Source organism: Apis laboriosa, unplaced genomic scaffold (genome assembly GCF_014066325.1).
Source record: "Apis laboriosa isolate Shangri-la unplaced genomic scaffold, ASM1406632v1 scaffold4_cov146, whole genome shotgun sequence".
In the NCBI taxonomy this organism is placed as follows: Eukaryota; Metazoa; Arthropoda; class Insecta; order Hymenoptera; family Apidae; genus Apis; species Apis laboriosa.
The window spans coordinates 862,896-879,753 of NW_025223501.1; the positions used below are offsets into that span (position 1 = coordinate 862,896).

A 16,858-nucleotide genomic window follows, 5' to 3' on the forward strand; every position below is an offset into this window, starting at 1 on the left:
AGGGCATCACTTGGTTTGGTATGAAAGTAAAAGTTTTAATTTGTGCGTGGAATTATTTTAAGTTAAATTGTCTTCAATAGTTGGTTTCGACAAAAAAGGATTAAAAATATGAGAAAATTTTTATATAACGTTTACTACCTGCTTGCGAATTTATATTTATATTTCTCACTTTTCTGAGAATTGGAGACTATGCTTTTGCATCAAGATAAAAAAAATGGAAAAAGAATTTACAATTTTTTGTTTGTTTCTTTTATAATTTGACATATATCTCGAGCTTGCTTTAGTTGCATAAAAATCTAAAATCCATTATTCTTCTTTAAAAATAGGATAGGAAAAATAGGAAAAAAATAATTCCTCGAGTCATTTTTCATCGATCGTTTCTTTCTCCAATGACAGGATGAATTACACGAGCCACGATACAATATTCACAACCTGGCAGTGCATCACGACTCCTCGATTACTGGGTATCATTTTATGTACAAAAGGATTCCTTCGAAGCTGACTAACACTTAAAGCAATCCGAACCAAGCCTCCCCCTCGAAGGCGATTAGGTATTATATAAAAGTTCTTTGTACAGTGTGTGAGTTTGATGGACGTGTAACTAGTTTCTCGTGTCTGCCTTAACTGAGGCTTTAACTGAGAATCTCGAACGATCAATCAAAAGAAACGGGAACGACGTTGTTTGATTTCCAAACAGAATTCAATCCCCAGTCTCGATCGTTCAACCTCGAGGATAAATAAACGGATCAACGAATTACCTTACTTATAATTCTTTAAACGGATAAAAAACGGATTATTAGATCTAGATACAACTCCCTTTGCATTCGTTATTGATCTTGACATCTAACTAAACAAAAAAAAAAAAAAATTAAGTTAAGCTCGTTCAAGTTTCTCAACTGCAATTGATATAATCCTACGAAATACGAATCGAATGCAAAAGAAGAATCCAACGCGGGTGAAGAAAGAAAACTATTAACACGTTCTACTCTTCAAGGCCTTTGTACAGCAAGAAATTAAACGTCACAAATTAAGTACTGACACATATACAAACATATATCTTCTTTCTAATAACATATTCATATTCTACCATTTTGAAGAAGCCACCACATTTTACAGCACTTTCAATAGAATCCCATAATTTTTTTTTTTTTTTTTTTTCCCCTCTCTCGACATCCAACGATATTTCTCATCGAAGAGCAAGTGTTTCGAAGATTTCCCACGAAGAGAGAAGTTAAAGAAGTTGCAGTAGTAGAATGGAAGAGAGGATATGTCGAAGAGTTAGCCTGTTTCTACCTTCCGTCTCACATTCAGCTTCGTCAAATCCATCGTCACAATCTATCTTGTTATTGCAGAGGAGAGAGAGATTGCCGATACAGGTCCCGTTGCAGAGGAACTCCCATGACATGCAAGTCGGGCCTTCGTCAGACTCGTTCGACTCGTTCCCATTTCCATTCCCATTTCCATTCCCATTTCCATCGTTCCCATTGTTATCACAGTTGAACTCGTCAGTGCTGCCCTCACAGTCCATCACACCGTCACAGACCTTGTCTTTCTCGATGCACGTTCCATCCTCGCAAAGGAACTGGTCCTGATCACACTTGAATATTTCGGTGGTATCCCACCAATCCATGCTGGTCACATCGCCATATCCTTTGGTAATCGTCTCTTCGATGGAATTGTAATCCGTTGCCCATTCTATCGTGCTATCTTCCTCGCAATTCTCTCCAAATTCGTCTTCCTCGTTTTTACTATTTTTGCACTTTGTTCTGCTCGTGGGAAAGCTGTTAACCACTGGCAAATTCGTGGAATACGTTTTATTACGTTGAGCTTGCTGCTCCCTTCGTTGGTCCACCGTTTCTCTCGATTGAAATTCTTTGAAAGTGTGCTCCGTCGATAATGTCGAGTTCAAAATGGGATGATTGTTAAAGTTGGTCCGATCAACGTTACCTCTTTTCCCCTCCTTGCTCGAGTTTTCTTCTCGAGTTTTCTCCTCGCTGATAATCTCTATCAAATTCGATGGCTCGGTCGGTAACGAACGATTTTGATAAAGAGGTCTCGCGAAGTTATGACCGAACACTAGCGCGAATTTTGAAACGTCTCGAGAGGAATCGGGGGAATTGTCGAAATCGGGACTGGAAACCGTGGAAGTTTCCTCGAAATCGATCAATCCAGAGTCGATCCTCCCGTCGTTTTTCAGAATTTTCTCGATCAATTCTTGATAATTCTTTTCCTTCATCTCGTACAACCTCTTCCAGTAATTCACGCACTTCGATGTGCAATCGTACACTTTGTCTTCGAAATTTTCCCTCGTAGGAATGGAGAGATCGGTGGATAGTCTCGAGTCGCTCAACAGATTTATGCGAACTTTGGAATTGTTTCGACCCTTCTCGAACAATTCTGTCTCTACTTTCGCCGATAAATCGTAACCCTCGCTCGGTATCGTAGAAATCGTTGAAACCGATTGAGTCGCGTTGGATTTTTGAGAATACAAATCGGTGAAATCGTGCTCCTTTCCATTTTCCCGTTCTGAACTCGTAGAAATCCTTAAAATGGACGGTGTCACGCTGTATTCGCGAAAATATTTAGTGAAACGTTTCTTCGCCTTCGAACCAACAATATCCGATTCTATAGAGTTCTTACTGGAATCGTCAACAAATATGTCAAACAAATTCGAGTTTTCCGTGGTTCTGGAAGAATTTTCCAACGATACAATCTCGTCTAATAGAAGTGTTTTAGCTTTTTCCTGGGCCATGTTTTCCTCGGAAGAATTCTTTTCTTTATCCACAATGGCCTCCAAACGTTTGTCCAAATCTTCCTCGGAGGACCAATTCGTGTTTGAAACATCCGAAGAGTCGATGTCGAAGCTCTCTCGTCGCCTTGAGATCCATTTCGTAACTGTTTCTGTACTTGTGCCGATATCTTCTTTCAAATCTTCACTTTTGGTCGACAATAATAATTTTTCACTTCCTTCCGTAGACGTAACGAATTCATCGCTCGTAAAAGACGATACATCTTTCATTTCCGATTCCGTGGTTTTCGCCTCGACTTCATCTTTCAACTTTTCATCTTCTCTCATCGTGGAACGTTTTATCTCCGTCGTAACCGAGATATCTTCCTCAAATTTTGAGACTGTGGCACCGTTTGTAGTTCTCCAAGTACTGGTCTCGTCACCTTTCAAACTTGTAGCTTGTAATTCATTGCGAAACGTCTCACTTTTCATTGTATTCGCCTCATTATTTATCCAAGTACTGCTCTCTTCGTTTCCTTCTTTAGAGTCGCTAATTTGCAATTTATCGTAAAATATCTCCATCGAGTTTGAAGTGGTTGAACCGATAATTTCCGACAATATTGTCGAGTTTTCGGGGGGGACGATCGCGTGGCCAAAAACTGGAAATACTCGTCTCGATTTATCCTCCTCCTCTGCCGTTTTCTCGCTTTTCTTCGACTTCTTCTTTGCACGCACCCTTCTCCTCGACGCACCGAGCGAAGATGTCTCGTTTTTCTTATCGCTTTTAAACCTCCTCTCCTCCTTGCCCAAATGCTTCTTCCTGTTCTTGTTCCTGCTCTTCCTCTTCTTGCCGACAACAACATCTCGATCGGTCACGTTTCTCACTTCCTTCAACGAACGTTGAAAATTTTTCCCAGGTTTCAAGTAATTATCATCATCATCATCATCATCATCGTCAACGATATTCTTAACTTCCTTCAAATAACTTCGAAAATACTTGTCCGATATTTTTGAATCGTCCCAATTATTTTTCTCGAATTTTAAAATATTCACTGGATACATCTTGAGATACTTGCTCGCGGATGGATCGTGGCTGACGTTTCTCTTCAAATTTTTCTCTCGATTCCTCTTCGAGTTCCGCCGCTTAAAACTGTTGTTATTGTTGTTGTTGTTGTTGTTGTTGTTGTTATTCCGTTTTCTCGACTCCAAAAACTTCAGAAACAAACTTCTATCGTTGTACACGTTCCTCCACAACGATTTTTCTGCGACGACGATCACGACGATCACATATATATATACGATTTTTCAACCAATTTTTTTCTTTCTCCTCTTCGAAAAGAGAGAAAGAGAGAGAGAGAAAGAGAGGAGGTTAAAGGGAGAAAGAGAGGATGATATCGAGGCGGGGGAAATCCTAGAAATCCCTCGATAGGGGGAGACATCAACGAGGGAAAGAAGAGGAAGAAAGAAACTGGAACAAGATGGCGGATCGTTACAGATCCGTTTCATTGTAACTGGAAAGTTCAAGAAGAAAATTTCCCTTCGCAATTTCTCCAATTGATGTCGTTAAAAATTCAAACGAATTATCATAGACGCATAATATAATTTGGCCACGAAATTGGCGCAATGATTTCAATTTTAAATATTCGCAGCAACAGGTAGATGTGTATATGTGTGTGTGTGTGTGTGTGTGTGTGCACGCGCGCGAGGACTCTATTTTCAAGGCCGACGAAATATTATAAAACTCTAAAACTCCCGACACGAATTTAATAATTCAAGGTTAAGTATTTTCCTCCAATTTCTTCCTCTTCTTTCCAGCCTCCAGTACTGGGATAATATTAAAACTTCATCCTCACCACGCACCAAGACCTCTCCTACACAATCCAATCCAACGTTTTCTAACCTCCGATATATTAATCGAAACGAAACTTTCTATCCAACTCGTCGTTCCAATAATAATCTTATATTGTCTAAACAATGTGAAACAATTATTATTATCATTATTATTATTAACGAGAGAAAAAAAAGAATTACACATTACGAATTACTCTCAGAATTTGCAACATTTTTGCCGAGTTGAAATAAGAAAAAAGAGGAGGAGACAGACACGGTGTTTCAAAATCCATCAGAGTGTGCGGTGTCGGTGTGTGTGCGTGTGCAATTGTGAGGGTATATATATATATATATGTGTGTGTGTGTGTATGTAACAGTAACAGGTGTGTAGAATGGTGTGAATGGCATAATTACCGCAGTCCCTCTCGTCAGAGCCGTCTGAGCACTCCTCCACCCCGTTGCACTGCAACTCGTAACCGATGCATCGTCCATCCGTGCAGCGAAACTCGGTCGCTCCGCAACCTGCTCCACACACCACACTCATGCACATTTAACCCTTTAACGGATGCCAACCAATCGTAGCCGCGCCCGTAATCGGTCGTTCGTCGTATGGGAGGAGAGGGGGAATAAAAAATGGAGGGAGAGCGCGGGAAATAAAAACATTTTTTCTTTCAACCCTTCTCCATTATTTCGATATGCGATTAATTATTTATGACCCGAGGAGAACTCTTGCTCGTTGGATTTCGAAATGTGGAAACACGAGTATTGGATTTGATATTTGGAAGAAATTTGTAAATTGTAATAATTGATATTTCATTCGCGAAAATACGTGTCAACGTGTCGACGATGAATGACGAGTGTTAATTAGGAATGTTGGAGCAGATGATGAGCATTTTTAAAGGTCTTTTGGACAGTGTTTTGACAATGGTAGTAACAATATTAATGGGTTGACAAGTAGATTTTAGTAGGATAAAATTATCGGATGACTTTTATCTAATTCTGTTGAGGTATATAATCGGCTAGCATTGATTTTTAAGTACATTAACTTCTATAAAGAGTTTCTTATTATTTCCATTCTTTTTTTCCTTCCTTTTACAATTTATAGAAAATTCAATTATTCAATACACAAATATAATTATTGAAGAATACTCTTTCCATAATATTGATTAATAAAATTCATTCATTAATCATTAATCTTGTTACTGATAAAATCGAAATCGAATCAAAAGAATTAAGAAACTATCTTTTAAAAAAAACAATTCATTAAACTGTGATTAAATCCACAATTAAATGGAGAAACAAATAAATCTATTTAACCCCATCGAAATTAACGTCCACACACAATGGTGGATCATCAAGTCGACTGTCTCGTCGAGAAGGAGATGATGGAGAAGGAGGAGGAGGAGGAGGAGGGGACACTCCTCCGTCCAATTGGTGATTTGGAACGAAAAGAAGACCCGAGTGAATGGCACGGTTAAAGGGTTAAAAGCGCAGTCAAGCTTCTCATCAGCCCCTGCTTCACAAAATAAAACACGCGCGGGCTTACGATTCACAAGCGTGCTCCCCTCTCGACGTGTTTCCTTTTCACCCTTTCCAGCCGTCGATACCCTCATTGTAAACCCCTCCCTCCCCCCCGTTACAGACCGTGGACCCCGTTCAGAATTCTCTTGCGATGATCAATAGCGTGGCGAGTGAACGATGACTTCAGTGCGATTCATGATTGATAATGATGAATGAGCCAATGATTCCGTGAAATTTCGAATCACTTTGAATCTTATGAATCGTGGGGAAATTCTTTTTATATATGATCATCATTTTGAAATCGTGGTACAATGGAAAAGACGATGGTTTTGCATAAAGAAGAAGTTGAACGTTGAATGAAGTTTTAAATTTTGTGATATAATAGGAAAAATAGGTATAGGAAATTGTTGTATATTTTAATAGGTGTTAATTTAATGAAATATCCCCTTTCGACTTACTCTATACTCGAAAAAAAAATGGATTTTCCTCGAGTATTTTTCTTTTCGTAGCCTTTGAAATCCAAACACGAAGAGAAAATTCCTAGAAATCGAAAATCCCTAAACTCGGGATTGCACCACGATTGCAGAGACATCTAGTTACATTTTCGAACGAAAGATTAGTTAAATAGATTTTTTCGATCAATTTTTTTTTCTTTTTCTCGATTGAATTATTAAATTCTAAAGTGATTCGAAGGTTGTGGCCCGATCGAAGGGGTAATCTTCGGGGGGATGGAAATCTGTTGAAGCGTGCCATGGTGGAAAATTACAATTGGGGATGGGGAAGAGGCCGCTTCCGGTCAGGGGTTTCCAACACGGGAGGAAAAAAAAAAAAAAAATACGTTCCAACCAAATTCACTTTGGATTCAATTTCCCATCGTTGAATAAATTTTCTTCTAGGATAACTTTAGGGGAAAAAATTATATCTACCCCTGAACAATTTTTTCGATCGAAGAAGAGACGGAGATTCATTCATTCATTCTTTCGGAGCTGACGCGATTCTTTTTTTCTTCCTTTTTTTTTTTTTTTTTTTTACTCGAAATTGAAGACCAAATTGAAATAAAACAATTCATCGTGAAGGAAAACGAGAATTTTACGAGATTATAACGATAAATAATAGATGGACAACAATAGAAAACTCGTCTCTTTCTCAGAGAGGTAGAAATTAAAGAGAAATCTTGTATCTTGTCTCTCTCTGTTGCAAATTGAATAAACGTTTTTTCCACAATGACATGAGAGTCAAACCGGATCAATTAACAGGTCGTCGCGATCACTGTTCACGATCGACTTGTTGCTTTAAAGAAATGAGAACTCGCACACGAGTGGTTCTCAAACACCTCAAAACCAACTTTCGAAACTACGAACGAACACGTAACGATGACGAGGTTATCGATCGTGACAAAGATGATTCCATCAGATCATTGGAATCCAACGTCTCTTTAAGATTCCTATCGTAACTTGGGAATGATTAAACCAATTTCTTCTGTTCATTAAAAGGCAAGAACGGGCTGACTCACCACACTGCTTCTCGTCCTCCCCATTGCGACAGTCTATGTTGTGATTACACCTTTTGTCGATGCTGATACAGGTACCGTCCAGACACCTGAATTGATCTCCGCTGCAGGTGGTCACTGGTGGAAAAAAAGAAAGAAAAAAATAAAAGAAATTAATTAGGAGAAGGATTCTTTTCTGATGTTATAAAATATATATATTTTTTTAATAAATAGTGTTAGTATAGCAATAAATATATAATAAAAGTGAAGAGAAATAAAATGAAATTGAAAATCAAAATTGAAAGTGAGATTGAGACGATTCTTTTTAAATTGTTAATTATTAATTTTAAAAAAAAAAAAAATTAAATAAATCAAGAAATAAAATTAAAACTGGACTGTGGAGAAATCTTTCGAATTTGGATTATTTAATTTTTATTTTATTTTATTTTATTTCTTCTCGATTAGAAGATAGATAAAAATATATGTCTCCACGGTTCAGTCGAAATAAAAATAAGGAAACATAATGATACCGGTGCAATTGTATTCGTCAGAACGATCTCTGCAATCGGATCTTCCGTCGCATCTCGCGGTTTGGCTCACGCAACTTCCGTCTAAGCACTCAAACTCGTCTGACCGACATCGAACTACGAGCCGAGGAACAGAAAATAACAGAATAAATAAAAGTTTCAAAAGGTGTGAGATATAAAAATATAAAATTCATTTTAAAAACAACGAGGCGCAACATAAATTTTAATTATTAAATTAAATAAAAAAAAAAAATTATATATAAGGTACGATAAGAATGTGACTACGAGCTTCATAAATTAGTCATTAGAATATTTAAAAATAGAGATGCGTTTCTTGTTAGTAACTTTTTTTTTTTTTTTTTTTAATATAGTATAGTTAAAGTAAACGAAGAAATCGTAAAGATTTTATTTTAAAAAATTTTTAATTCTTTTAAATATTCATTTTAAAAAAAAAATATATCAATTTGATCTGGATTAGATTTCTTTTCTAAAAAGGAGAAAAAATTATAATAATAAAAATATAAACAGAGACTTTATACTTTATACTTTGCTTTTCTACAAACAATAATTTTTTACGTATTTATTGCGTGATTTATTACGTCTCTCTTGGAATAAAATAAAATATTTTATTATGGTCCGACCCGAATGAGATTACTTTAAAAAAAAAAAAAAAATATAGTAATATAATTTCTGCAAAAATAATTTATCCACAAACATCATATGCTGAAATATTTCACGTTTTCTTTCTTAAATACGTGAAAATGAATTTCAATTCTGTACAAGTTAATTTATTTTAACGAAAGAATTTATATAAATAAATATATTATATTATAAATAATATATATCATATATTTATACCGATTTAAAAAATGGAAGCTGATATAACCTATTCATAAACTGCTTAAAATTGATTTGAACAAATTTGAAATATTTACAAAATTATATCGATATATATATATATATATATATAGATTCAGTGATTTAAAAATGGAGGCTGACAAACATAACCTATTCGTAAATTATTCAAAATCGTCTTAAAAAAATTTAAAGGAAGATACGAAGATATTTCGATATAAAATTATATTGAAATATACATCGATTCAATAATCAAATTTTTGAAAATAGAAATTGACAAATCTAAGTAAGATTCTGTTCAAAATCGATTTAATCAAAATTGAAAGGTGATAAACGTACGAATATAGACACGTTTGAATAGATAATCGATATACGTCGATCGAGTGATCGAATTTTTAAAAATGGCTGACAGACCTAACCTAAGTCGTTTTAAACCGTCTGGAACAGATTTTGAAGGGGATTGATCGGCGAGGGGAGGTGAAATGGAGCCGGGAAGGTCCGTTTATCGGGTCGACGCTTGTTCACAGTGGATAATTAGGCGGTGGAACGATGATAATGAATCGGATTATTCCGTTGCGCCTCGTCTCGAAACGGGAAGAAAGGAAGGGAAATAAGATTGCAAGAGGGAAGAGGGGGGAGGAGGAGGGGAGAGAACGATCGCGACTGCTCTCTTCGTTCTCCGTGCAATTAATTACTCGAGAAACAAGCGTCCATTATCGGGGCCAGTAATATGCTTCGGCTCGAACGATTACTCGGCCGAATAACCACGCGACGAGCGTTTCCGTTTCATCTGAAATCGAATCTTGCGCCATGTTCGCACGTACCCCCCTTTCTTTTCCACTTGTTTCTCGACCGTTTCTTCGAACGTACCGGGTGTCTTTTTTTTTTTTCTCAACCTGTCACATATTCTTTTTTTTCTTTTTTCCAATTTTCTTAAAATCAAAGAAAGAGAGTTTGGAGGAGGAAATTAAATTTCAGTCATTGAAACTCGTACTTTAGATTCAATAGAATTTTCTTTTCTATATCTAGTCGATACGCGTTATATGTGATATTTAGGGCACCCGGTATGTATCATCATACGTATCATTTCCCTCAAAGAGGTTCTTTGAAAGAAAATTAGTTTTCGCGTAGAAATTTTGCTGGAAAAGTATTTTACATCTCGACGCCATTGCATAAAGATCTTCGTTAATTATAAAATAAAAGAACTATCGTATTTTAAAATTTTTTCGAGTCACCTGGTGATACACAATAAAAATCATACTTATTTTAAGTTTTATAGAAAACATATCTCTTTCTTTAACGCGTGTAGAAGGCAATTTTGAATTTTAAAATATAGGTTAGGTTATGCATGTTCTCGTGAGTCACTGTCAAAAACCAAACATTTTCAAAACCAAAAAAAAAAAAAAACATGCCTCATTCGCATGCTTGCACAAGAAAATTAAAATGAGGCAATTAAAGTTCTCCTTTTTTTTTTTTTTTAGTCTTCAGAGTTCCTGCTTTATGCTTTTCGTTGGTGCGGTTAGTTTCGTACTTATTTTCCGACAATTTTCTTCATCCTTTCCATTGTTACAATCCATGACGCCATCGCATTGTTTCGAGTTGGATATGCAAACGCCCGGGGTGCATTCGAATTGGTCCTTTCCGCAAGCTGCAAGAATCGTATATATTCGATCTGATAGGATGAAAAAATTGTCCCAAGGACTTTTCCTTTCCTTTCTTTCCTCCCAATTTCCTTCGTCCAATGGATAGACGTTGATACACAAGTTGAAAAAGCTCCACGAAGGCGAACAGAGATGAAGTTACGAAGACGAGCACACAAATATATATATAATATATAATATATAATATATAATAAATATATATATAATTATATATATATATATAATATATTTTGTATATATATATATATAAAAAAGAGACACAACGGAGAACACATATTGCCATGAATGAAGTTTTATTTTCGATAGACGTGACAAGCTCGATGTTTGAGGTTAAGGAAGGGGTAAGTTTGAGAAATGATTCGCGAAGTTGGCGCCACTTACGCTTCACGGCCGGTTGCCATGAATTTTAGAAAAGAATTTTATTATAAATACGAGCAAACAAGATTTTATACAAAATCATAAGTTTAAGTTTAAGTTAAATTCCGTTGAAAATACTTTCTTATTTTAAATCGTTTACTCTCGTACACGATAGAATATATGCCATCCAATCGAAAGTATCTTGAAAACAATATCACGAAAAAAATGTCGACAGGTATGAAAAATTAACGTACGAAAAATTAATCAATTTTTCCATTTCATTTAAAAATATACCTTAAAAAAATTGCGTATAAATATTTATATACAAATATCCATCATAAACACATTTACATCTCGAAACGAATCCTAACGAAAATATATAACACTGTGTCAAGAATTGACAAATTCTTTTTACACCAATTAACCTTGAAAGAAAGATGAAAGTGGAGAGGAATAAGTAATGAGGCATAAGTAGGTGAACGGAAGAGATGAAGAAAAGCAGTCGTAGTATTAATTAGTGGGCAGAAGGATGTGGGATAGAGGGAATGGTCCCGCTGGGCTACTGGTGGTGTGGTCATTAATTAACACGCACCTGAGGAAATTTCGCGGAAGAGATTATAAATGAACAAGGAGTTACGGGCACGCGGTGCCTGTCTAATTTACAGCGGCAATTAGCTAACGATCGAGGATGAACGGCACTTCGAACGAAGCGCACACGGATGAATGGAAACGGAAGGCAGGCCACGAATTTCCATCGAGCTTCTATCCACCTCTCTCCAACGATTCTCCGAGTGAAAAATAACTTAACGCTTGGGATCCGAAATTTAAATACCGGGTGTCAATTTTCAATCGAAATTCATAATTTTTTAAAACTTTTCAATATACACGCGCACACAGTATGATTCGTGTGTATGTTTTAAGTTCGAAAGTGAGTCGAAACTTGAAAATTTTTAGAGTGTATATACCGAGTGTCTATTTCGATAACAACTCGGATTAGAGAAATTTTCCAAAAAAAATTTTTAACACGCTGTCGTAACTCGTAATTCGTATCATCGACTTTAAAAAGTAAGTTGAAACTTCGAAATTCTTAAAGTATATATGTATATATACCGAGTGAACTCAATTTCGAAGTGAACTCGAGTTATAAAATTTTATAAAAAAAAAATTTTCGAAAGGATGAGACACGCATCAGCAAGCATTAAAGTTTCATTGTTTCATTTTTTTTTTTTTTTTTTTTAACGAAAATTAATACTCCTCCTTTAATACATCAGACCGTAGAAAAATTCGTGGAGACCGTGTGTCGATAAGATCGAGACGAAATTGAAAGATGGATCAACGACAAAGGACGGGCCAACAATACTGCTGCTGCTCCATTTCATACGATATATATATATATTCTTATCGGAGGAAGATTGAAATTTTTGTCGATTCATTGTCCTCTTCTTTGAAAAAAAAAAAATTCTCAGATCGAAATCTATGTATAAAAATTTGACCCAGGCAACGCTATAAATAATTAAACACCGCGCAGAATGATAAAACATTCACGATAACGAACACACAGGTAACGCTTACTTGAGAGATGCGTTCTAATTACAATATGGCATACGTATGCAATACACGTGCATACCGGGTGTTCCAAAAATTATTATCAACAAACGGAAAAAAACTATTTTCTTTTTTTTTTTTTTTTTTTTTTTTTTTTAAGATACGAGGTTGAAAAACAAATACGGGGAGTAATTAATAGAGACAAAAGGTGGCCACCGTTCTTTCAACCAATCCCTCCCCCTCCCCCTTTTCTTTTTCCAACGAAAATTCGTTCCAACGGCGGAGCATTGTTACTCGTCGACATGCGAAACACAACTCTCACGTGCGCAATAATTACACAGAAGCTCGACGTTACGAGCGTGTCCCCGCGTGTTTCCATTAAACGTCGACGTTTACAACGCGTCCCCCTCCCCCCTCCCCTCCTTCCTCCCCCCTCCCCCTCCGTAGTCATCACCTTTGCACGCGAAAAATGGCGGGACACGCGATCGCCGGGGAACGCGCATTATAACCCGTTCTGGATCTGAATTTTAATCCACGGGATCGGTCGGCCAATTGCCTGTTTTTCTGCCATTATCTCTTAAATAATAGTCGCCGTCCGATTGGCCAACTTCGCAATTGCCACGATAATACATTTCCGCGGAGATGGAGGTTTATACGCGATGCAATCTGGAATATCATAATTTCTTTAAGATAGTACGTATCGTATCACGCTCTTTTCTAGTTTTAATTATCGTCGATATACCCTCCCCCCTCCCTTCTCTTCCTCCTCCTCTCAAGTTCTAGCGACGCAAGCCTATATCAATTCGATTCAAATCCCTCGTACGAGTAAAATTTCTTTTCCCATGAAAAGAAAATTGGGAAAATTTTCTTAGGAAAAGAATTCATAAAAATTCAGTCGATCGAGATTCTATCGACAACACATTGTAGGGGAAAAATTAGCCCACGAAATACGGACAACGATTTCGAACGATATTCGACACTCAACGGGGGACGATTCTCGATGAAATCCTCGATAATCACGTTCCTTCATTGGACGAATATTCGAAAGAGAGAGAGAGAGAGAGAGAGAGAGAGAGAGAAAAAGAAAGAAAGGAGAGAGGGGGGAAAAAATGGACACAAGTCCAAATTAATTTGATTCCATGGAAGCAACGAATCGAATGGTACGTGAGGTCGCGACTGCGCGAAAATCCAGTTACGATTGTAACGCGATTTGCCAAGTGCGTGTTCTCCCTTTCTCGCGCTCTAACCGCTGTGATCGACGAATATAAAGCGAATATATTGCGGCCACGTAAATTGGGAAACGGGCGGAAAGGCGCGGCGTGACACGCCTCGCCAAACGAGAAGTCGAGTTTTCGGAAGAGAATTGTTAAGAAGGAGGGATTCTGCGCAATTTCTTTTTTACCTTTTCTTTTTTTTTTTTTCTCTCTATCGTCTATCTCAGGTTCGAGGCTGGGCTCTCGTTCCACGAAACGATCAGACTAATAGATAAGATCGCGACGATTCTTTCACATTCCAGCCACGATTTCATTTCGGTTACGCGGTCGGAGCGAAACTTTCTAACCTCACTTTTTGACGCTTTTGAGGTTAGGGATCGAAGAAATGATATTTCGCGATATCTTTTGTCGGCGTTCAAAGAGTTGCAGTCGATTGAATTTGAATACGTAATTTATTCTGACGGGTGGAATAATGTAATTTTACGAGAAGGGAATCGTACATTTTGTATATTTTCCGTTTTTTGGAGAAAGAGAAATACGGTGGATATTTCGAGAGTAATTTGGAATCGCGCGCAAACAAGTATGTTAATTTAATCCGTTCTTTTTCGAAAAAGATAAAACTATTATACATCCACTTATAATTTTTAATTAGAGTGTATAAACACCAATCAATATCTTGCATTTAAGAAAAGAAAAATCTCAGTTCCCAAAGATTGAAAGTAAAAGAAACTTAACTTTTTAAAACGAGATACTACTGAAAAAGAAGATTCACAGTATAAAATAATCAGTTTACAATTTTTCTCTACAATTTCTTTTCTCTTCTTGTTAATATTTCTCTCACCCTTCCCCTTTCTTTTTTTTTTTTTTTTTTTTTTTTTTTAGTAATTCGTCAACAAACGTCATTAAGCGGCATTAATATCGACGTCGCAAAAACGGACAACGCCCCCTCCCCAACGCAGCCAAATTTAAGGCAGCCCCCGTGGCCGAACGAGATTTACTCGCGTTTATTAAGCCGCCCTAATAACCGGCTGCAATTTTAATCCGACGTTAATCTCCAGCGAAGCTTGCCGGCCCTTTCGCGGCCTCGGCCCTGGAATTTCATCCGTTTTCACAGGGTTTAATCCAATTCTGATTCACGTCTGGACCCTTCACGTGTTGCCACAACGCACCAACGTTGCGTATCGGACTGATGTTTTTACCTTTTCACTCTTGTATATATATATATATGTATACATTCGTGATTTGGAATAATCGTATAATTACGTATTCTTAGGTAATTTTTAAAATTTTGTTTCTCTTTTATTTTATTTCATTACTGGGTCTTATTGTTGAATCGTGTATAAAGTAATTAATCTCAATGAAATTTTTCGAAAAATTCGAGTAATATTTGATATTTTTATCTATTTTATTATTGGATCTTAAATTATTTTGGCCAATTTCATTAATCATGTAAAAATCATGTAGATTCGTTTAAGAACAAATGGGTAATTGTAATTGTTGGATGACTTTTGGAAGTCAGGTATTCTTTTAAAAACTTTTTGTTATTATTCGCTTATTTATCTTATTATCATCAGATTAATGCATAAAATGGCCAATTTCATCATCATCTGTAAATTCATTGAAAAATAAATGAATAAATGTACTTTGAGCAACTTTTTTTTTATCAATTGTTTAATTATGAAACGACAAATTATTACAATGAATTCGATTGTTTTCTGACACAGTTTTAAAATTCAATGCAACGTGTAAATCTCTCTCTCTCTTTTTTAAATGAAACTATCCAATCAATTCATCTATCCAGTTTTGGTAGCGAAGAAGAAACATAAGCCTGGGTGATATCCTCGTGAATTTTTTCAAGAAAGAAAAATCAACAGCGTTAACATGATATCCCCAATCCTGCGGTTTTATTGGAAGTTTTCCAAGCTGAATTAATCAATCCAGTTCCCGACACTGCTTTTTCCAAAATGAGTGCCAATTTTCAGGATCGAATAAATTTTTCAACATTCTTTTCAGAATCGAAGAATAAAATTTCGGTCCAAACACAATTAAACATTTTTCTCCAATCCCCAATGTTTCAATTCTAATCCAAATTCATCCAAACTCGTTCCATTTCTTTTTTAACAATACCAAATATAAATAGATAACGAAACAACAATTAATTTTCGCATCATCATGATGGAATCAAATATTATCATTGTACATATCATGAAAAAAAAAAAATTATAAAATTTATCCTCACAGGATAATAAAATATTCGAGAAACAACGTGTTCGAAAATTCCAAAAGTCGAAACGAGCGCGAAAAAATTGATTATATAAAAGTTGTTAAGTAATCGAAGTTTATTTTTATTCACACGTTTCTGTATCATCTTCTTCTCGATTTAAATTTGAAATAAACCAAGGCTCGAAACTTTTACGTTTATTTCGACTCGGCAAGAATCAAAACACATTTTTCAACATTCCACACATCTCCTCTACAAATAAATTACAACTGAAATATTTAATATTTAAGTAAATGTGCCACAATAATTATTTTCAACGGGTTCCAACGAAAATTCTAATCATCATTTTCAATAATACAGTTACACACTTATGCTTATGCGTTATATCGTGGCTCTCCATGCCGTTATCTTGGTGTGCTAAGGATTAACTATGAACGTGCAGCTACGGAGCGTGCCTTCGCAAAAGACGATGGAAATAATAAGGGGTTAAAACGAAGGACAGGAAGACAGAGGGTAGCTTGGTAGGCGGAAAGAAAGGGGGAGGGGGAAGGAGCAATGGCCTGAAAACGACTGAACGCACCCCATCCCCCTCTAGAATCTCTACTATCCTTGCACGGTCATCTTTTGAACAGGCTATTGTCACAGTTTTTGCAATTATAGGGCACATCCTGTAATACCTTAGAGCGATTAGATATAGTGCATATGAATGCTGTGGATTCTACGATGATAATCAGAAAATTGGCCTTTTCGTGGATTTTATTCGATTTTGCGTGTAAATTGTTCGCCATGCTTTGGATAGTATTTTGATAATCATTATGGAAAGATGAAGAATAATGTAAATTCAAGGATAGAGAGTTTAATCTGAATGATTGTGAATGTGAAGAGTGTTTGAAGAGAGTCTCAGAAGATT

At 36.3% G+C, this 16,858-nt stretch overlaps 1 protein-coding gene across 21 annotated transcripts in view; it reads right to left on the minus strand.

The window, feature by feature from the left end:
• Window positions 1-16,858, minus strand: part of LOC122717267 (basement membrane-specific heparan sulfate proteoglycan core protein-like) — a 154,580-nt gene that overhangs the window by 29,367 nt on the left and 108,355 nt on the right. For 12 of the 21 annotated variants that reach the window (XR_006347184.1, XM_043941168.1, XM_043941163.1 and 9 more), the window contains 4 exons: window positions 10,482-10,598; window positions 8,099-8,212; window positions 7,593-7,706; window positions 4,973-5,080 (listed from right to left, as the gene is read on the minus strand). Coding sequence is in view for 20 of the 21 variants with exons in the window: in XM_043941168.1 (XP_043797103.1) it covers window positions 4,973-5,080; window positions 7,593-7,706; window positions 8,099-8,212; window positions 10,482-10,598 (453 nt within the window). In the remaining variant the exon portion in view is untranslated. The remainder of the gene's footprint in view (window positions 1-4,972; window positions 5,081-7,592; window positions 7,707-8,098; window positions 8,213-10,481; window positions 10,599-16,858) is intronic. The other 9 variants (XM_043941164.1, XM_043941173.1, XM_043941172.1 and 6 more) reach the window with 4 other exon arrangements.